Below are 15,456 nucleotides of genomic sequence, written 5' to 3'. Positions count from 1 at the left end.
CAAAGAGAGAGAGAGAGAGAGAGAGAGAGAGAGGTGGTGAGGAAGGGATGAAGATAAGCAATCGGACGAGTTATATCCTGCAACAACACCGTCAGAGAAGATCGATGATTGATCAGGAAGATTATTTATTTATTAATATTGACTTGTTTCCAGAAATGCAGTTTATAGTCAAACTACAAGTCATTTTACTACTTGTTTTGTTTAATCCAAGTCTGGCAAGTGATTTATTTATTAAGAGCGACATTTATGAATGAAATGAAAGAACATTTGGTTTAACATTGTTATTATGTTAGAGTAGTGCTGTGTCTCGAATCGCATACTTGCGTACTCAAAGTATATAAAGTAGTATAAAGTACATATATTCATATACTTATAGGTGCATTTTCAGCAGCAATAGAAGGATGTCACGTCTTCAGCGCTGATACCAGCTTAAATATCTCGCGAATATTTCGATTCTCATATTTTTTCTTTGTTTCTTTTTCCAAATTTGCAAAACGTGCTCCCAGCAGGTGGCGATAGCGTTCAAACAGCTGGTTGCAACATTGTTAAAAAGTAGTAGAAGAATAAGCTTTCGAGTCTTATCCGGTTAGTGTGTAGCGTCAGTGTTTGATTTGAGACATACTGTCTGTGGAGAATTTGCGTACTAGTTAGTATGTACACTATCCTGATGCATACTGACTTCTAGTATACTAAGAGAAGTATGCGATTTGAGACACAGCACAGGAGTGTCAAACTCAGTTAGACAAGGCGACAAAATATTTAACAATCCAAGTAACGGGCAAAACAAAATGAATATTTAACGAAAAATAGTAACAGGAAGGATGGCTTTAATGAATTTGTCATTTAAATTTGGAGGTTCGATTTATCCTGAATTATCCTCATGTTTCCAAAAAATGTCTCTCATCGCAGAGCAAACTATCCGACAGCAACATAAAATGACTAAAGCGAGTTTTACGTTTGTCACATGCGAGTAAGACTCTATTTATGTGTTGAACTTTACAGACATAGAAACAATTGTCCACGTTCTTGGTAAAAAATGCATGTAAATAAAGACAAAACATTTGTTAAAATCCCCAAAAACTTGTTTGACATTTGTGGCGTTCATATCAAGAAGCCGAGACAACAGGGTTTAGCAAACAAAACAACTACAACACTACAAAAAAAGCTTTGTTGATGCCAAAATTTCTGCCAAAATACCAACGTCATTGTAGGAGTTGGAGAAATATGGACACACTTATATATCGTGGTAGATTTTGAAAGATATCGTATCGATAATCAACATCTATATTGATAATCAAAATCTTATTTTATTATGGTTCAGTTGTGTCAGTTGTACACTTTAATGGGTTGTGCAACTGTTGTTGTTGGGAGGGGGGGGGGGGGGGCACCCTGGACAGGTCCATGGAATGTAAACCGACATGTGTTTACCTACTTGTTGGATTGATGGTTATGGTAGTTGTTCTAGTTGGGGCTTTGGTTGGTTAAAAGGTAGGAAGTTTGTTGTGTATGGTTGTTGTCATCGACACTTTTGGACCAAAGAGCTAACTCACTGAAGATGGGATTAGTGGTATAAGACAAAAAAGTATTTTGCCTTTCAAATGTTTTTATTATTTTTAATCATAGTTATGTTACAGTTGATATTTCAGTAAAGTGTGTATAAAATAAAATAATGCAATTTTTTTAAAATTACAATTAACATGCAAATATTCACAGCTTTTGTTCATTTTTGTGACGCAATTAAACTTCCGTTTACTACTTTCTCCGCAGCTAAATGAACAATGAAATTGAGCGAGATCCTGGCAATGACTGGGGACGAGAGGATACAGTCAACAGCAACTTTTAAAGCTGATGTTTGGACATATTTTGGTTTCAAAACAAATGAAAGCAGCTACGACTTCGTCAAGAGTCATGTGGTCTGGAAATTCTGCAACACCAGAGTCAAGTACTCGACAGTACTACAAAAATATCCTTCTTACTACAGTATCACAATTTATCGTAATCGTTGACCCTGTATCTTGATACATTCTGCCTGATTCTTGCTAATACACCCCCCCAATCATTCTGCTGACTCTGCACATTAGTTCAGGTAAAAGATGAGATCTAAGAAGAAGAAGAGAGAAACTACACAACTTTATAGCGTAAACTACACACTGCAGCATCTAGAGACACACACCAGTTTCGCTTTAAATCTGCTCGTCCACCTTCTTGGACCTTCAAGCTCAGGAGGATGAGTAAGAAAAATGCCAGTGAAATGAGGCGTCCAACACCACTGGCTCGTCTCTGACAGCAGCTGCACCACAGATCTCATGGAAGCATCGCTCAGAGACTCAATGAGTCCTGGTCCGTGATTCTCTGGCGCTCGGGTGTGTAACCCGACGAGGATCACACTCTGTCCTCCGCCCCGGGAAACTATCACAAGCTCGGTAACCAACACCCAGGCCCGTCTTGGCACACGGCTGCCCCAGTCTATTAAAGCGAGGCCGGGACCACGGATCCAGGACCTGTTGCATGACCAGGACTCGTTCACTGACCTGGAGGACAGGAGCACTCTTGGGCCAGGTCCCGGGCCGTCCGAAGCTTGGGCATCAGCTCCACCACCTTCTGCAGAAACATGAACGAAATGATAAAAAAAAAACCTTGACACAACATGCGATATAATGATAGTTCTCATTAGTGCTTATGTCACCCTGTAAAGGGCTTTAACCGCCCGCTAATGGACCAGCTGCACCGTTTCTACAGCATTAAAAAAAAAAAAAGGGGGCTCCCTTTCACCAGCCATTATTAGGGCAACAATTACACCGTGCATGTGCGCTCGGGAACTCCATGTGTTGCCGTTTATTGCGCAAACTCTGCGGCGCAACAAAGTGTGTCCATGGGCTTAGACGAGGCAGGATATGTGGGTCATTTCATGAGCTATTAAAATAGCTTTAATGTTGTGAATTATAGAAACCATGTTTTAATATCAATCTAGACTTTAAAGTCATTTTCCCTCCAGGCGACTACACATATAACGCTCATTTTTGTGAACAGAATTTTCATTATTTCAGTTTAAGATGCACTTTAATTCTAATAGTTGTAGTTATTTGTTTTTTTTTCTTTAAAGTCACATAAGTCTGTGATTCTAGACGTGTGTTTAACTAAAAAAATAAACCTGTAAACGAGTGAAAATAAGCGAAACACAAACTCGACACAACTTATTTTGGTGTTTACAGTTGGTCCGTGGATATATAACCAACATTAAACGGGTCGACGGTACAAAGAAAAAGTTGGGGACTCCTGATATAAAGTATGATTTAATACCTTTTTTAAATATCAATAAAGACTTTTTTCAAAAAAGGTTAATTTGACACTAAACACTTTTAATTTAATAGATTTTTAAGACAAATTTCCATTAGTTTCATTTTGAAATAATAATCTTTAATGCTAATAAATGTCGATTTTCTTATGCAACACTGTTTTATTTAGTGACATCACAGACAGTAGATGACGTCACTGTACACTTGCTGTAGTTTCCACACAAATTGATTCATTTTTTAAGTGTTTAATTAAATAAAACATTTGTTTTACACTTTATCGAACACGTCATTCATAGCAACAAGGTTCAATTATATGTTGAATTAAAAAGAATACAATTAAATAATAATGAAACTTTGATATTTCATATTTAAAAAAGAGGAATTTATGAAGTGGTTAAGATTAATATCTGATAATATCTTGTAAAAAGTTTATTTTGTTTGTATTTTCTTCATTAAATATCAAGTTAAATGATGGATCCACGGACCTCTTGCACGAGTCTTCCCACGGAGCTCCGCAGCTCAGGGACCAGGGATCCGTCCTGGTCCAGGAAGGCGCTCCGGGGCGGCTGGAGGATGGAGACCTGGTCCATGTCCATCTGCAGCCTCTTCTCCAGCTGGAAGGTCCTGACGCTCATGGCCAGGCTGAGGGTGATGGAGCTCAGCGACAGCAGCAGGCAGAGCGCGAGGGGCGCCCCGGGGACCCAGCGCGAGAGCCCGGGCTCGGGCTCGCATGGACACACCGGCTTCTCCCTGGACTGGGTCATGATGAGGATCCTTAGTTCCACCAGGAGAGAATCTTACAAAAACTCCTGAACTTTCAACAAGTTCTGATCAGACGCAGCAGTAAAAGTCCGGGTTCACACGAGCGACCAAAAAAAAAAGAACACAGAAATATAAAATTTTAAATAAAGTCCTAACTTGCGTTTAGAAAGTCATTCATGCACGCGCCACTTCAGGTCAGTCCAAATGTTTGTTTCTGCGGAGTTGCACCATCAACCCGTTCAGACGCGCCGCCCTGCAGACCACGTGGGAGGCTGCAGGCTGTCAGCTGTGAGACCCGCTCAATGATTGGACCGAACCTTTTTCACAACTTTATTTAAACACACAGATCTACAACAAAAAAATGACGCACGTTTCACCTCATGCGATTTACTTTATATTTATCAATAAATAATTTATTTGAAGATTATTAAGACAATTGAGAAATTTTCCCAAGTTTTAATTCGCACTGGAAAAAATAATAAATCTTAATTTAATGTGTCGCAAGTTTAAACAGCATTGCATAAAAAAATGCATGTTTAAAACCTTTTATAGTTTCATGTTAGTTCATGATGTTCACCAAGTTGTAAAGGCGTCATTCGGCTGTTTGCCGCCACCGTGTGGTCCAAACCAAGCATAACACTTCACAGACAACTTGCAACAGTCAAAAAAAGTCTTTATTGAGGAGGAAACTTGTCGAGAGAAATCACGGTGGAATGAAAAATAGAAAGTTATGTACACGACTATCTGCCTGACGTTTGACACATTTTAACTTCACCAAGAGAAATCAAAAACATAACAAGAACAAAAAAAAAATGATGACAAACCTTTGTAACCAATAAATATTTTTTTCCCCAAACAGGATTGAGACAAAGTCCTGCAGTAAAAGTGAGATGCAAGATGGGGGGTTGTAAGGGGGGGCACACAGAACATCAGTGGACTGATACAGTCATTTCATCAAATCTCCCAGAGAGTCTCACAGCTGCACATTAATAAAGTCACGAATCCAACAAACTCCTTTTAACCGACAGAAACGTCTTCTCAGCTGCTTCTTCGACTGCTGTGGTGGTAGCAGGAGAAGAAGGGGTGATTGAGCGCCTCCTCCAGGCGGAGGCGCTTGGCGGGGTCGTACTCCAGCATCTGCTCGATGAGGTCGAAGAGCAGCTGGTGGTCCTGGCCTTTAGATCTCATGTAGTTCTGTGGATTACGAGGGTCGCTCGATTAGAATAACAGGCCGGAGTAGAAGAATGTGTCGAGTTTTAAATTCCAAGTACCTTCAGCGGTTTGCAGTGTTTTCTGACGTATCTTCCAGAACCACTTTGAGGATCCCAGTCCAGCTTACTTCTGTGAATGTACCGCTGTTTCCTGTCAAACAAATAACTTCAGTTATTCATGAGATATTTAAAAAAAACAATCAGACAACCTCACAGCTGGACTGACCTGGACTTCTGCAGGAGATGAGCGGGGATGGGACCCAGAACTCTCTCCATCATTGCAAGGTGTTCTTTGCTGTCGTGAGTCTGCAGGAGAAAAAACAAATGTAAAAAAAAAAAACACTTCTGTAATAAGCCTCACTCGAGTCGACACTAACCTGGAAAACAGTGGAGCCGAGATAGTACTCGGCGAGGATGCACCCAATACTCCAGACGTCACAGGCGTGATCCCAGCCCAGATCTAGGAGAGTCGAGAGTCAACGACCACATCGGAGAAAGTATTTCAAAGTAATAGAAACGTACCGAGAATGACTTCGGGGGCTCGATAATGGCGAGTGGAAACCACGGAAGTGTGGTGTTCGTGTTCGAACGTGGCATTTCCAAAGTCAACAATCTTCACGTCAGGGTTCCTTAGCGTCCGTACATCTCGTCTCTGTCGACACGAAACATCCGGATAAATATGAGACGTTCAGACGAGACTTGAATATGCATGAGATGATACCGACCCGAGCTGGATTGTAGTCCAAGTCGTACACGGAGTCGATGAAGAGAATGTTCTCAGGCTTCAGGTCTGTGTGCGTTAGTTTGTTTTCATGCAGAACTAAAATGAGCAGAACGATAGATCGTCACGATGTCCATCAAAATGCTTTCCTCAACATTTGCAGGCGTAACTTACAGCCGACGGCCTGGATGATCTGGTACGCCATGTGTCTGATGTGGTCGGTTGAAAACGGAATGAAGCCGTTCTCTTTGAGAAAATCGTAGGTGCTGAGGCCGAGCAGCTCGAAGGAGATGCAGACGTGGCCGTGATACTCAAACCAGTCCAGCATATGAACGCAAGCACTAGTGGAGGGGAAAAGAAAATGGTCAGGATCACGTTACTTTAACTGTAAACTTAAACGTGTTTTCATCTTAAGTGCCGACCCCCTATTTTTAAATAGACGAGTGGATCTCATGGCCAGTTTCCTAAATCCATTCATAAGGTTAATATCAATCGATTTAGTTTAGATCCACAACATGCTTAAATAATAATAAATGGCCACTTTTTTTTTTTGCCATCCCTCTAAACAGCTCTTCCCTCCTGAGGCAACCCATCGCAACAGCCAGCAGAGGGCAGAATATACATTCGTAGAACCACGGTTACAAGTGTAACCTGACTGCATTTTTATTAAAGCATATCAGAAAATAAAAAAGCTTTCAACTAGAGAAAGTCCATTCAGTGCTTGAAAATGATTATCTTGAATGAGATTTAGCCGCCTTTAAATTAACTTCTTCCACTGTACGAGGCTTGAACATATCAAACATGGTCGTGCGTCTACTTACTATCGTCTGTGGGAATCATAAGACTTCAGCTTTGCCAGCACCTCCACTTCAGACATCGCTGCTTCACGATAGCGATCAATGTTTTTAATGATCTTCAGAGCCACTCGTGCTTTGTCACTTGAAAGAATAAAAAAAACACATTCAATTACGTTTCAAGTTAGTTGAAAAAAAATGATAGACCTGTGCATTATACTTACTTTGAATAGTCAATACATTCGACAACTTTTCCAAAGGCGCCCTCTCCTAGAGTACTGACAATCTCATCTACAGAGAATACAAGGCTCAAGTTAGAAGGACAGCACTGGTAATGTGAAACATAGCCAGAGGCTGCTTCACTGGGATGTCTTCTCTCTAAATTAACAGGCTTAAACACTGGCATAGAACACGATAACTAGTTATGTAGCATTGGCAAGCAATCTCTAAGCTATACTAGTCAATCTACTGGACAAATGTAAGTCTCTAAAATAATGTTTGGCAATAAAAACCAAACGGGTGTGAGAGACAAAAGTGTAAACGACAGAAGAAAAAAAAGTTTATATTCTATACATCTCGCTTTCAGCATGTCTCCACTGTGATAGATGAGGTGACCCTCGTCATCATCCTCAACACTCCTGGATCTTTTTCTGCTCCTGCGCCGATGGTTCCTCGTCTGCACCGTGGAACGCCGTATCCGCCATCACACCAATAACCCATCAGTCAGTCAGCACCAGGCCATCACAATGCGACATCGTCATTCATTCAACCAGGCCAAGGGGGGAGGTGAGGGTTGGACAGTTCGGCCCGTTCAGTAACACCGCCAGACGCGTGGACGGAGCAGCAAATTCAAATTCAGCCCCATCAGAGAAATTGGGAGCCAGCCACCACATAGTGTGTGTTACAGAAGAAAAACATGGCAACAAGATTTTCAGATGAGAGACTTTCTCACAGCAGTACAGCATCAAACTTAAGTGATCACAGACTTTCTACGTAATGTGGCATAAGCTATGTAAAAAAAAATCTTCTAAAATTGCATTTTAAATCTAGATCAACATGATGTATTCCCCTAAAGCCCCCATGATTTGCATTATTCTAAACATTTGATACTGATAACTTAAAACAACGAGCCAGATAGGAGGATAAAAATGGTTTTCATACCGAGGGCGACCTGCGGCGAGAGCGGCTTCGTCTCGGCCGTCTATCTCTGTGTCTGCTTCTACGACTGCGACCGCTTAGACCGCTGCGTCCAGACGACTTGCTGTAATGGTGCCAATCCCGATCTCTTCCTTTGTTGGGCACTTCCGGTGCGTACGCCATGTCCAAGCTGCGCTCCCTGGTCCGTCCTTCCCGAGAATTCAGCCCTTGGTTTAAATTGCGACTTTCCATAAACAATCTGCAGGAAGAAAAAAAAAAGGGTTTCAGCGACTGTACCAATTTTAACAGCCATGACTCTGGAGTTAAAATAATAAGAAAACAGAAGTTTATTTACACATCATTGGTCTTGTGATGTTGTTGATATCTTCTGTGTTTGTTTTCACGTTCACTGCTGTGTGAATCCCGTCTTTTCCTTTTGCGGTACTCCATTCTTTCTTCCCAACTATACTCGTCCAACCAAACACCTGGAGAGCGTGTTCGCTTGGAATCGCGCATCTGTAAAAGAAAAAAAGTTGATAAGCGTTAGTTAGTAAGTCAGTACAACACATCACAAAGGAAATACTAATGTTATTCTAATAACTTGCTGATTAAATGTGTGAAAGGGGAAGTTAATGTTTCAGATGTCATCGCATCATTCAGATGCAAAGTGATGATATTGAAAAATGTCATAGCAAATTAAATTTCAACTTTATTATGAAATTTGCGACTAGTTTACAAGTGTGAAACACTAATATGCACAATAGAGTTTAATGTGCATTTTCTGCCTGATGGATGTTAGACAGTGGACAAGCAACATGTTTCAAATTTGAATGGTAATCTGAAGAGCCGACAGACCGCTGTGTTTCTTGTTCAACTGCATTGTTTTCATCACTACCATACACTAATGCTGAATACCGTTTACCAAGGACTATACAGAGTACGGGCGCCACGGATCTCTGACAACGTTTCCCAAGTTTTCACTTGACAACTCCCCCGCAAAATATCTGTGGCAAAAAAATGTTCATTGGCATCCCTGTAATAATATAAGTTATACGTTTATCTCAAGAGTCAGCCAAATATCTTTTGAATTGATGATTTCTCGGACCTACTCTCGGTTGCCTGGTTGAATCCCACCAGTCACGTTTAGATTTCACTTCAGCTAATCCCAATGACTTTAATACATTAACTATAGGTACCTTGGTGTGTGGATGGACAGTAAACTGGACTGGTCCTGCAACACAGACCATGTATATAAGAAGGTTCAGAGTAGACTGTACTTTCTGAGGAGGCTTCGATCATTTAACATCTGCAAGAAGCTCCTCTGCATGTTCTACCAGTCTGTGGTGGCCAGTGTCATGTTCTATGCTGTGGTGTGTTGGGGTGGAAATGTGTCCAGGAGGAGTGTCAACAGGTTGGACAGGTTGATCAGGAGGGCTGGCTTTGTGGTTGGAATGAAGCTGGACTCACTGGTGACAGTGAGATCATTGAACAAACTACTGTCCATCATGGATGATGACAGTCATCCTCTGAACACTGTCACCAGTGAGCAGAGAAGCAGAATGAGTGCACGAATGCTCCTACCCAGGTGCAAAACAAATAGACTCAGGGACTCATTCATCCCTCGGGCTATTAAATTGTACAATTCTGAGTTCGGGGGCAGGAGTGCAGTGAGAGTATCTGGATGTTCTGTTCCATGTTAGTCTTTGTATCCTTTGTCTTTGTTGTTTTTCTTTCCTTGACCTATGTTCTTTGTCTTTAGACTTAGATTGTGTCATCTTGTTCTTCCTCTTTATGTTCTTCTTCTTATTTTATTTTTTATTGTTTATGAAAAATTGCTGGCTATTGGTAAAAAACAATTTCCCGAAGGAGACCTCCTGGGGGATCAATAAAGTTTTACCTTACCTTACATTATAAAAATTCTATTGTAACTGTGCTTTATGGAGTGCTTGTCAAATTTTGGCTATTAATTTACTTTTCGAATTCATAGTGTGAGAGCCAAAAATTGTTGCAGTTTCTTTGTTTAGCAAGATTTCAAAATGTAACGCCCTCATTTTTTAAAATAGGCCACACCTTAAATAATGTTTACTTAGCATTAAGGGGGTTGACCAGACAATGGTGGAGGTTGACATTTTTTTAATAATCCATAACTTCCCTTCTGATACAACTGGTTCATAAAAATCGATTTCAAATTGAACACAAACATACACCGTAAGAACCTAAGTCAGTTAGAATATCAATAACATTGATGAGTGAACAACCACATGACTCGAGTCGTTAATAATATCATCTCTTGGCTATAAAAAGTCTTTGCACTTTGTTAAACTGGCTAAAAAAAGTAACGGTTAATATTAGCATGTCTAGCTGGAGTCCAGCCAGGCGAGGCCTTTCCAAGATGGAGGACGGCTTGTTGTTTTTCCGTTGTCTTGTCGTCGATCAATTTAACAGTTTCTTACCGATTAACTGCGTCTCTTTTGCAATATCGTGTCATTTATATCGTTTTTACAAAAGGCCTGACGACAGTTTGACAGCATGTACGAAACTTTTCGTCATAATAAATAGTGCAAACATCAGCCATGTTGTCCACATCGACTTTGTTACAAAGCTAACGGGCTAACTATTAGCAAAGTCCAACATATTTGAAAAATAAAGCGCTTCATTTAATAATAAACACACGATTAAACAGTAAACACGCACATAGTCTTACCATTTGATAAAGCTGGTTCACACTTAACTACTAAAAGCGTAAAAATTGCGATCGTCTTCGACAGCTCTTCTTTAAAGATGGCGTGCTTCTGGAACGGCCGTTCTGAATGACGTAATCCAATGACGTAATCCGAGAAATGGCGCCGCCCACATTTTTTTTATATTTCGCCCAAATACTTGTCTGGCGGGTTTATTACCAAACGTTTATTAAAAATGTTAAATTATTTTAAATTATTTTTGTTTTGCTGGAAGCCAAGACACCCTGGTGAAAAACTAGAAACAAAGGAACCGTACCAGTCGACTGTTACCCAAAAATATCGAAACTTGTGCAAAACACATTTTTAACTGTAAATTGAGCCATTAAAATTGATTTTTAATGCAATTCTTCGTCCCACTGGCTTAGATCACTTAGTCAATGACAGCAGTATTGTCTTACTGTCTATTTTTTTACATCTGGGTATTTTTAACTACTTTAACTCGTCAGAATAAAATCCTCCCTTTATGATGTCAGTAAGAATTATACGATTAAGTAGTAAATTATTTGATCTGATAACGATATTTTGAGATCCGCTCATTTATCCAAGATAATATATTTTTGTTTTTTTATTCCGGCAGACAGCACAGAGGGGTAATTATCTCCAGTCTATCGCTATGACTTGTGGGTAAAAAAACATGTCCGCCTCCTCTCTGCACCTTGAAGGCGCTGAAGTTTATCCTCGTTGATAAAAACAACAACAACAACAATAACCGACAACATGTCGCAGGTCTGGTCCGACGAGAGGCTCGCCGGGAAGCCTCTGAACAAAGAGCTGTTCGCCGAGATGCTGCAGAAGAACTTCGAGAAACTCCCAGACCTGGACCGGAACTTCTTCACGTACGGCTCCATCTACATGGCCGGGAACAGCTCCCTGGTGGGTCTGATCGCCAACAACTTCTACCGTCGCGCCCTGAACGTCACCCAGGCGACCTTCAGCACCTCGCTGCCCATGTCCGCGCTGCCCTTCATGACCACCTGGGCGATCTACAACGCGACCGTGTCCATCCCGCTCCTGTCCGGTAACGTCCAGTGTCCCATCTGCGTGTCGATCCGAGGAGCCCTGGTCGGGGCCCTCGCCGGGGCCATGTACCCCATCATGCTGGCCCTGCCTCTGAATTTCGGTCTCTCGGTTCGATACAACACCGCGCCGATGCCCGAGAAGGGCAACCTCCCCCGGTACTGGCTGGACGTGTTCAGGCCCGTCTTCAGGAGGATGAGAGCCGTGGTGATCCTGCAAGCGGTCTTCGGAACTTACCTGGGAACCAGAGACTTTGAGACGTATGGCAAACTGGTGGAGCTCACGGTGGAGGCTAAAAAGGAGGAGTTTGATTCAGACTTAACACTAAATTAAACTAAATATTGTTATATACTTGAAAACATTTGTTTGGCTTTTTTGTTTCCAATGTAACCCTACTGAAGTCATTGAGGTCTGTGGATCAGAATCTACTGATGGTTCCTCGCACACGGTTCAGGACCAGAGGAGAGAAATCCTTCCAGGCTGTTGCTCCTAAGCTTTGGAACGATCTTCCTCTCTCTCTGTGTTTGATGATCTACTGACTCCTTCAAGAAACATCTTAAAACATTTTCATTTGTTCAGGCTTTTCCTTGATTTTCTGGAACTCCTGTTGTGTTCTCAGTTTTATCTTGATCTTTAAAGTATATACATTATTTAATATTGTTTTGATTGTTTAAGCGTTTTGTGACCATGGTCTGAAAAAGCGCTATACAAATAAAAATGACTTACTTGCTTATGAACGGTTCGAGGTAGACGTGCAATAATTTACTAGCAAGAATCTGGCGATACCATTCGTATCATGATACGCAGTATTGCCACATATTTGTAGTATTGTCGAGTACTTGACTCTGGTGTTGCGGGACTCTTGATTAAGCCTTAACCCATTTCATTTGTTTTCAAACAAAAATATGTCCAAACATCGGCTTTTAAAAGCCGTCGTAGTCGACCGTATCCTCTCGTCCCCAGTCATCACTGGGATCTTGCGAAATTTTCCTTTTTACTTGAGCTGCTTAGGGCCAAATGCAGCTGATATGACCAGGCTAATTGTAAATTTAAAGAAAATGTTATTGAAATATAAAAAAAATCGATACAGTACTGTTGAGTATCCATGCAGTATCATGAACTTTTTTCTTAACTGTGATATCAAAGCCTATAAATATTTGCTCACAACCCTAGTTCAGGGTTTCCCCTGAGATGCTGAAGCCCTGTAGGAAAATAAAGGAAAATAAAGCAATTAAAATCACTTTTTTTTTTCAAATCCCTGTTTTCTCTGTAGCTAGGCTCTTTTATAGCGAGTGTCGTAGTTATATATAAAATAAAAATGAATCCCGAACACGTTCAACACAGGCAAGATTTTATTAAAACTGCGCATCAAGTTGATCGGCAGGTTCGTCATCACGTCTCTGGCTCTCTATCATCGTAGGAGGGGTTCAGGGGTCATGGATGGTGAACGAGAGGGGGAGCAGTAAAATGATCCGTCTGTTCTTGAGCAGGGAAAAGTGCTTCTTTTAAAGAATACACTGACATCACTTAAATAGCAAACTGATTTAAGACCGTTTTCAAAAGCGTACAGTTAGTTTTAAAATAGCTCCCAAAACACTCACAATGTTCAATGACACAAACACAAACAACATCTCGAGTCAGAGAAACCTGGATTGAAAACTAGGTAACGTATGGAAGTATAGCCGTGGCATTTTACTATTAAATGGTTAAACTTATCATTTTAAATGTTACATTTGTTTTAATTGAAATGTTTATTCAAAGCATTTGGTTGCACTTTTTTTTTAAATAATGGAATTGATGGTTTCTATATTGAATTATTGATTTTAGATTTATTGAATTCAGTTATCTTTTCATATTACTTTTACATTTAATCTGTTTATTTTTTATCATAAATATGAATATTTTCAAACACAGTTTTATATTCTAATTCCAGTAATAGATTCAAATCAAAATTTGTATTATTCTTAGTATTTTAAATTCAGTAGTAAAATGTTGGTATACTGTTTTCGATTTATTGGAATAAGAATATGAGACTATATGTATTTTTAATTGTTCGATTAAAAAACCTTTCAATACACAATTGTTTTTAAATTAAATTATTCGATAAAACAAATTAAACCTTAAAATAAATATGTTTAATTCAAATTAAATGAAGGATTATTACAAAATATCTAAACGTTTTAAATAAACATTTCAATTTAAAAAAGTGGAAATTTTAACATTTAAAATGTTAAATTCCTTCTATTAAATAATCTGATGACACTGATACACTTCCATATTTATGGCACAATTTCCCCTCATTAATACAAAATAACGTCTCCGAGCTTTCAGGAAAAAAAAAACAAAAGCGTTGTGTTTTCTGTACAAGGCTCTTATAGAAACTGTAACATGCCGCTCCACTTCACCGTCAGCAAAACAAGGGTCACCGTGAAAACAATACGTCTGTCAGCACAGAAAAAATCTCCATAAATATAATCAACTGAACGTCAGTCAAGAGAGAGAAAAAAACTTCCCGAGGAGCAGAAAGACGAAAGAAATCAGTGAGAAAAAAAATCATAAATCTGGCATTCATGGCACGGTACGTTACAAAAGAACATGTAGCCCACTTATGTCGAATAAAAAGAAATAAATAACACGTCATGCACGAACACAGAAATACAAGTTACTCCTTCAGTTGACCATGAATTTAAAAAAAACAACAGTTGATGCGGGCTAGCCAGCGCCCTCTTTAGGTAAAGACAGGAAATTAAATACTGAGGAAAAGAGAACTGAAAGAGACACATTTGTAGGAATTTCATACTTTAAAAAAAAGTGGCTTTCCCTGTAACACCACTCGCTATAGTAGTAAACATCGCTCCACAGAGTAAACACACAAGAAGAATATCATGTTGATAGGCTTCCATGGTATTTTTAGCTAATTTCTAGATCATCTTTTTTTTTGTAGTAGTAGTAGTAGTTGTCCCAAACTTGTATTTTCGATGAATCCTGTTCATCAACGGTCGATCGTTTCTTCATAGAAAAACACCTAAGTACCAGCTAGGTTCCTTCACAGTTCATTTTAGTGCAATGAGAACTCGTGCCTCCTCGCTGGTGCCTCATGTCTTCCCCAAAACGTTTGACCTGAACGGGAGGAGATTCGTGGAGTCAGTACCAAGAGTGGTGGTGATGGAACCGAGCGATGGGTTACCTGAGGGCTTTCCATCTGTCCTTCTCGACCTGGTTCTCCGGGCTCTCGCTCTCGTACGAGGCCAGGTACAGTCCTGCAGGAGGACGACATATTAGATGACAGGTTAGCTTTTTGGGGAACATGTTTGAGTCGTTCGAAATCAAAGTGGTCGTTCTTCTTCTCCTCACCGTCCTCGCTGAAGATGGGGGCAGTGTGGAGGTAGTGCAGGATGGCTTGGTCCTTCTCAAACGGACACTCGACTCGCTTCCAGGTCATGAACTCACCCACCTGCCGGGCCAGCTCCACAAATTTCTAAAAATATGATCATATTTTTAAAAATAAAAATAAAATAAAATATATACTGTTGAATGTATCAATTTTCTTTTGCTTTCAAATCATATTTTTGTTATCATAATTCTATCATAAACTATCATGGTTTGTATTTCCATCAAGTGTGTGTAGAACAAAATAATTAAATGTAAGTTTTTTTTATTTGTATATAATTTACATACAAATACTCACGTTTCATCATTTTTATGACACATTTAAACTTTCATCATTATGTCCCCTGCAGCTAAAGTAACAATTTGAACCCAGCGCTGACTGAGGAC

At 40.0% G+C, this 15,456-nt stretch overlaps 3 protein-coding genes and 1 pseudogene across 5 annotated transcripts in view; 1 reads left to right on the top strand and 3 right to left on the bottom strand.

Annotated features, from left to right (window-relative positions):
- The window catches only part of LOC148072046 (uncharacterized), a 155,892-nt pseudogene extending 151,645 nt beyond the window's left edge, over positions 1-4,247 (bottom strand). The window contains exons 1-2 of the transcript XR_015712818.1: positions 3,782-4,247; positions 2,532-2,601 (exon numbers count right to left, since the gene is read on the bottom strand). The product of XR_015712818.1 is annotated as an uncharacterized LOC148072046 (transcript). The remainder of the gene's footprint in view (positions 1-2,531; positions 2,602-3,781) is intronic.
- Positions 4,248-4,714: 467 nt separating this feature from the next.
- Positions 4,715-10,755, bottom strand: LOC148072045 (dual specificity protein kinase CLK4-like). Of its 2 annotated transcripts, XM_087799028.1 has the most exons (13): positions 10,626-10,755; positions 8,277-8,437; positions 7,946-8,180; positions 7,358-7,460; positions 7,009-7,075; positions 6,812-6,928; positions 6,165-6,331; positions 5,995-6,089; positions 5,792-5,921; positions 5,647-5,729; positions 5,496-5,575; positions 5,330-5,420; positions 4,715-5,252 (listed from the first exon to the last, which is right to left on the bottom strand). In XM_087799028.1, the coding sequence occupies exons 1-13, from the start codon at positions 10,626-10,628 to the stop codon at positions 5,097-5,099; spliced, it is 1,488 nt and encodes a 495-aa protein (XP_087655154.1). In that variant the 5' UTR covers positions 10,629-10,755; the 3' UTR covers positions 4,715-5,096. The 2 variants fall into 2 exon arrangements, with proteins under 2 accessions (XP_087655154.1, XP_087655152.1); XM_087799026.1 differs by lacking the exons at positions 7,358-7,460; positions 8,277-8,437; positions 10,626-10,755 and having other exon boundaries at positions 7,946-7,964.
- A 103-nt stretch (positions 10,756-10,858) lies between these two features.
- Positions 10,859-12,919, top strand: tmem126a (transmembrane protein 126A). Its single transcript, XM_087799029.1, has one exon. The coding sequence runs from the start codon at positions 11,380-11,382 to the stop codon at positions 12,010-12,012; it is 633 nt and encodes a 210-aa protein (XP_087655155.1). The 5' UTR covers positions 10,859-11,379; the 3' UTR covers positions 12,013-12,919.
- Positions 12,920-13,009: 90 nt separating this feature from the next.
- Positions 13,010-15,456, bottom strand: part of LOC148072043 (ras-GEF domain-containing family member 1C-like) — a 33,668-nt gene continuing 31,221 nt past the window's right edge. The window contains exons 12-14 of the mRNA XM_087799020.1: positions 15,034-15,157; positions 14,867-14,939; positions 13,010-14,799 (exon numbers count right to left, since the gene is read on the bottom strand). Coding sequence (XP_087655146.1) covers positions 14,775-14,799; positions 14,867-14,939; positions 15,034-15,157 — 222 coding nt within the window. The 3' untranslated portion in view covers positions 13,010-14,774. The remainder of the gene's footprint in view (positions 14,800-14,866; positions 14,940-15,033; positions 15,158-15,456) is intronic.

This window comes from Callionymus lyra, chromosome 9, assembly GCF_982586985.1.
Source record: "Callionymus lyra chromosome 9, fCalLyr1.hap1.1, whole genome shotgun sequence".
Taxonomy (NCBI): Eukaryota; Metazoa; Chordata; class Actinopteri; order Syngnathiformes; family Callionymidae; genus Callionymus; species Callionymus lyra.
This window is presented reverse-complemented; position numbering and strand designations above follow the sequence as displayed.

Bases quoted from the DNA above. Each gene is read 5' to 3' on its own strand.
- LOC148072045 (XM_087799028.1), bottom strand. The intron at 8,181-8,276 runs GTAAATAAACTT...TTCTTCCTGCAG, and splicing joins CATCACAAGACCAATGATGT to ATTGTTTATGGAAAGTCGCA. The intron at 5,576-5,646 runs GTTAGTGTCGAC...TTTCTCCTGCAG, and splicing joins TCGGCTCCACTGTTTTCCAG to ACTCACGACAGCAAAGAACA.
- tmem126a (XM_087799029.1), top strand. From the start codon at position 11,380: ATGTCGCAGGTCTGGTCCGACGAGAGGCTCGCCGGGAAGCCTCTGAAC.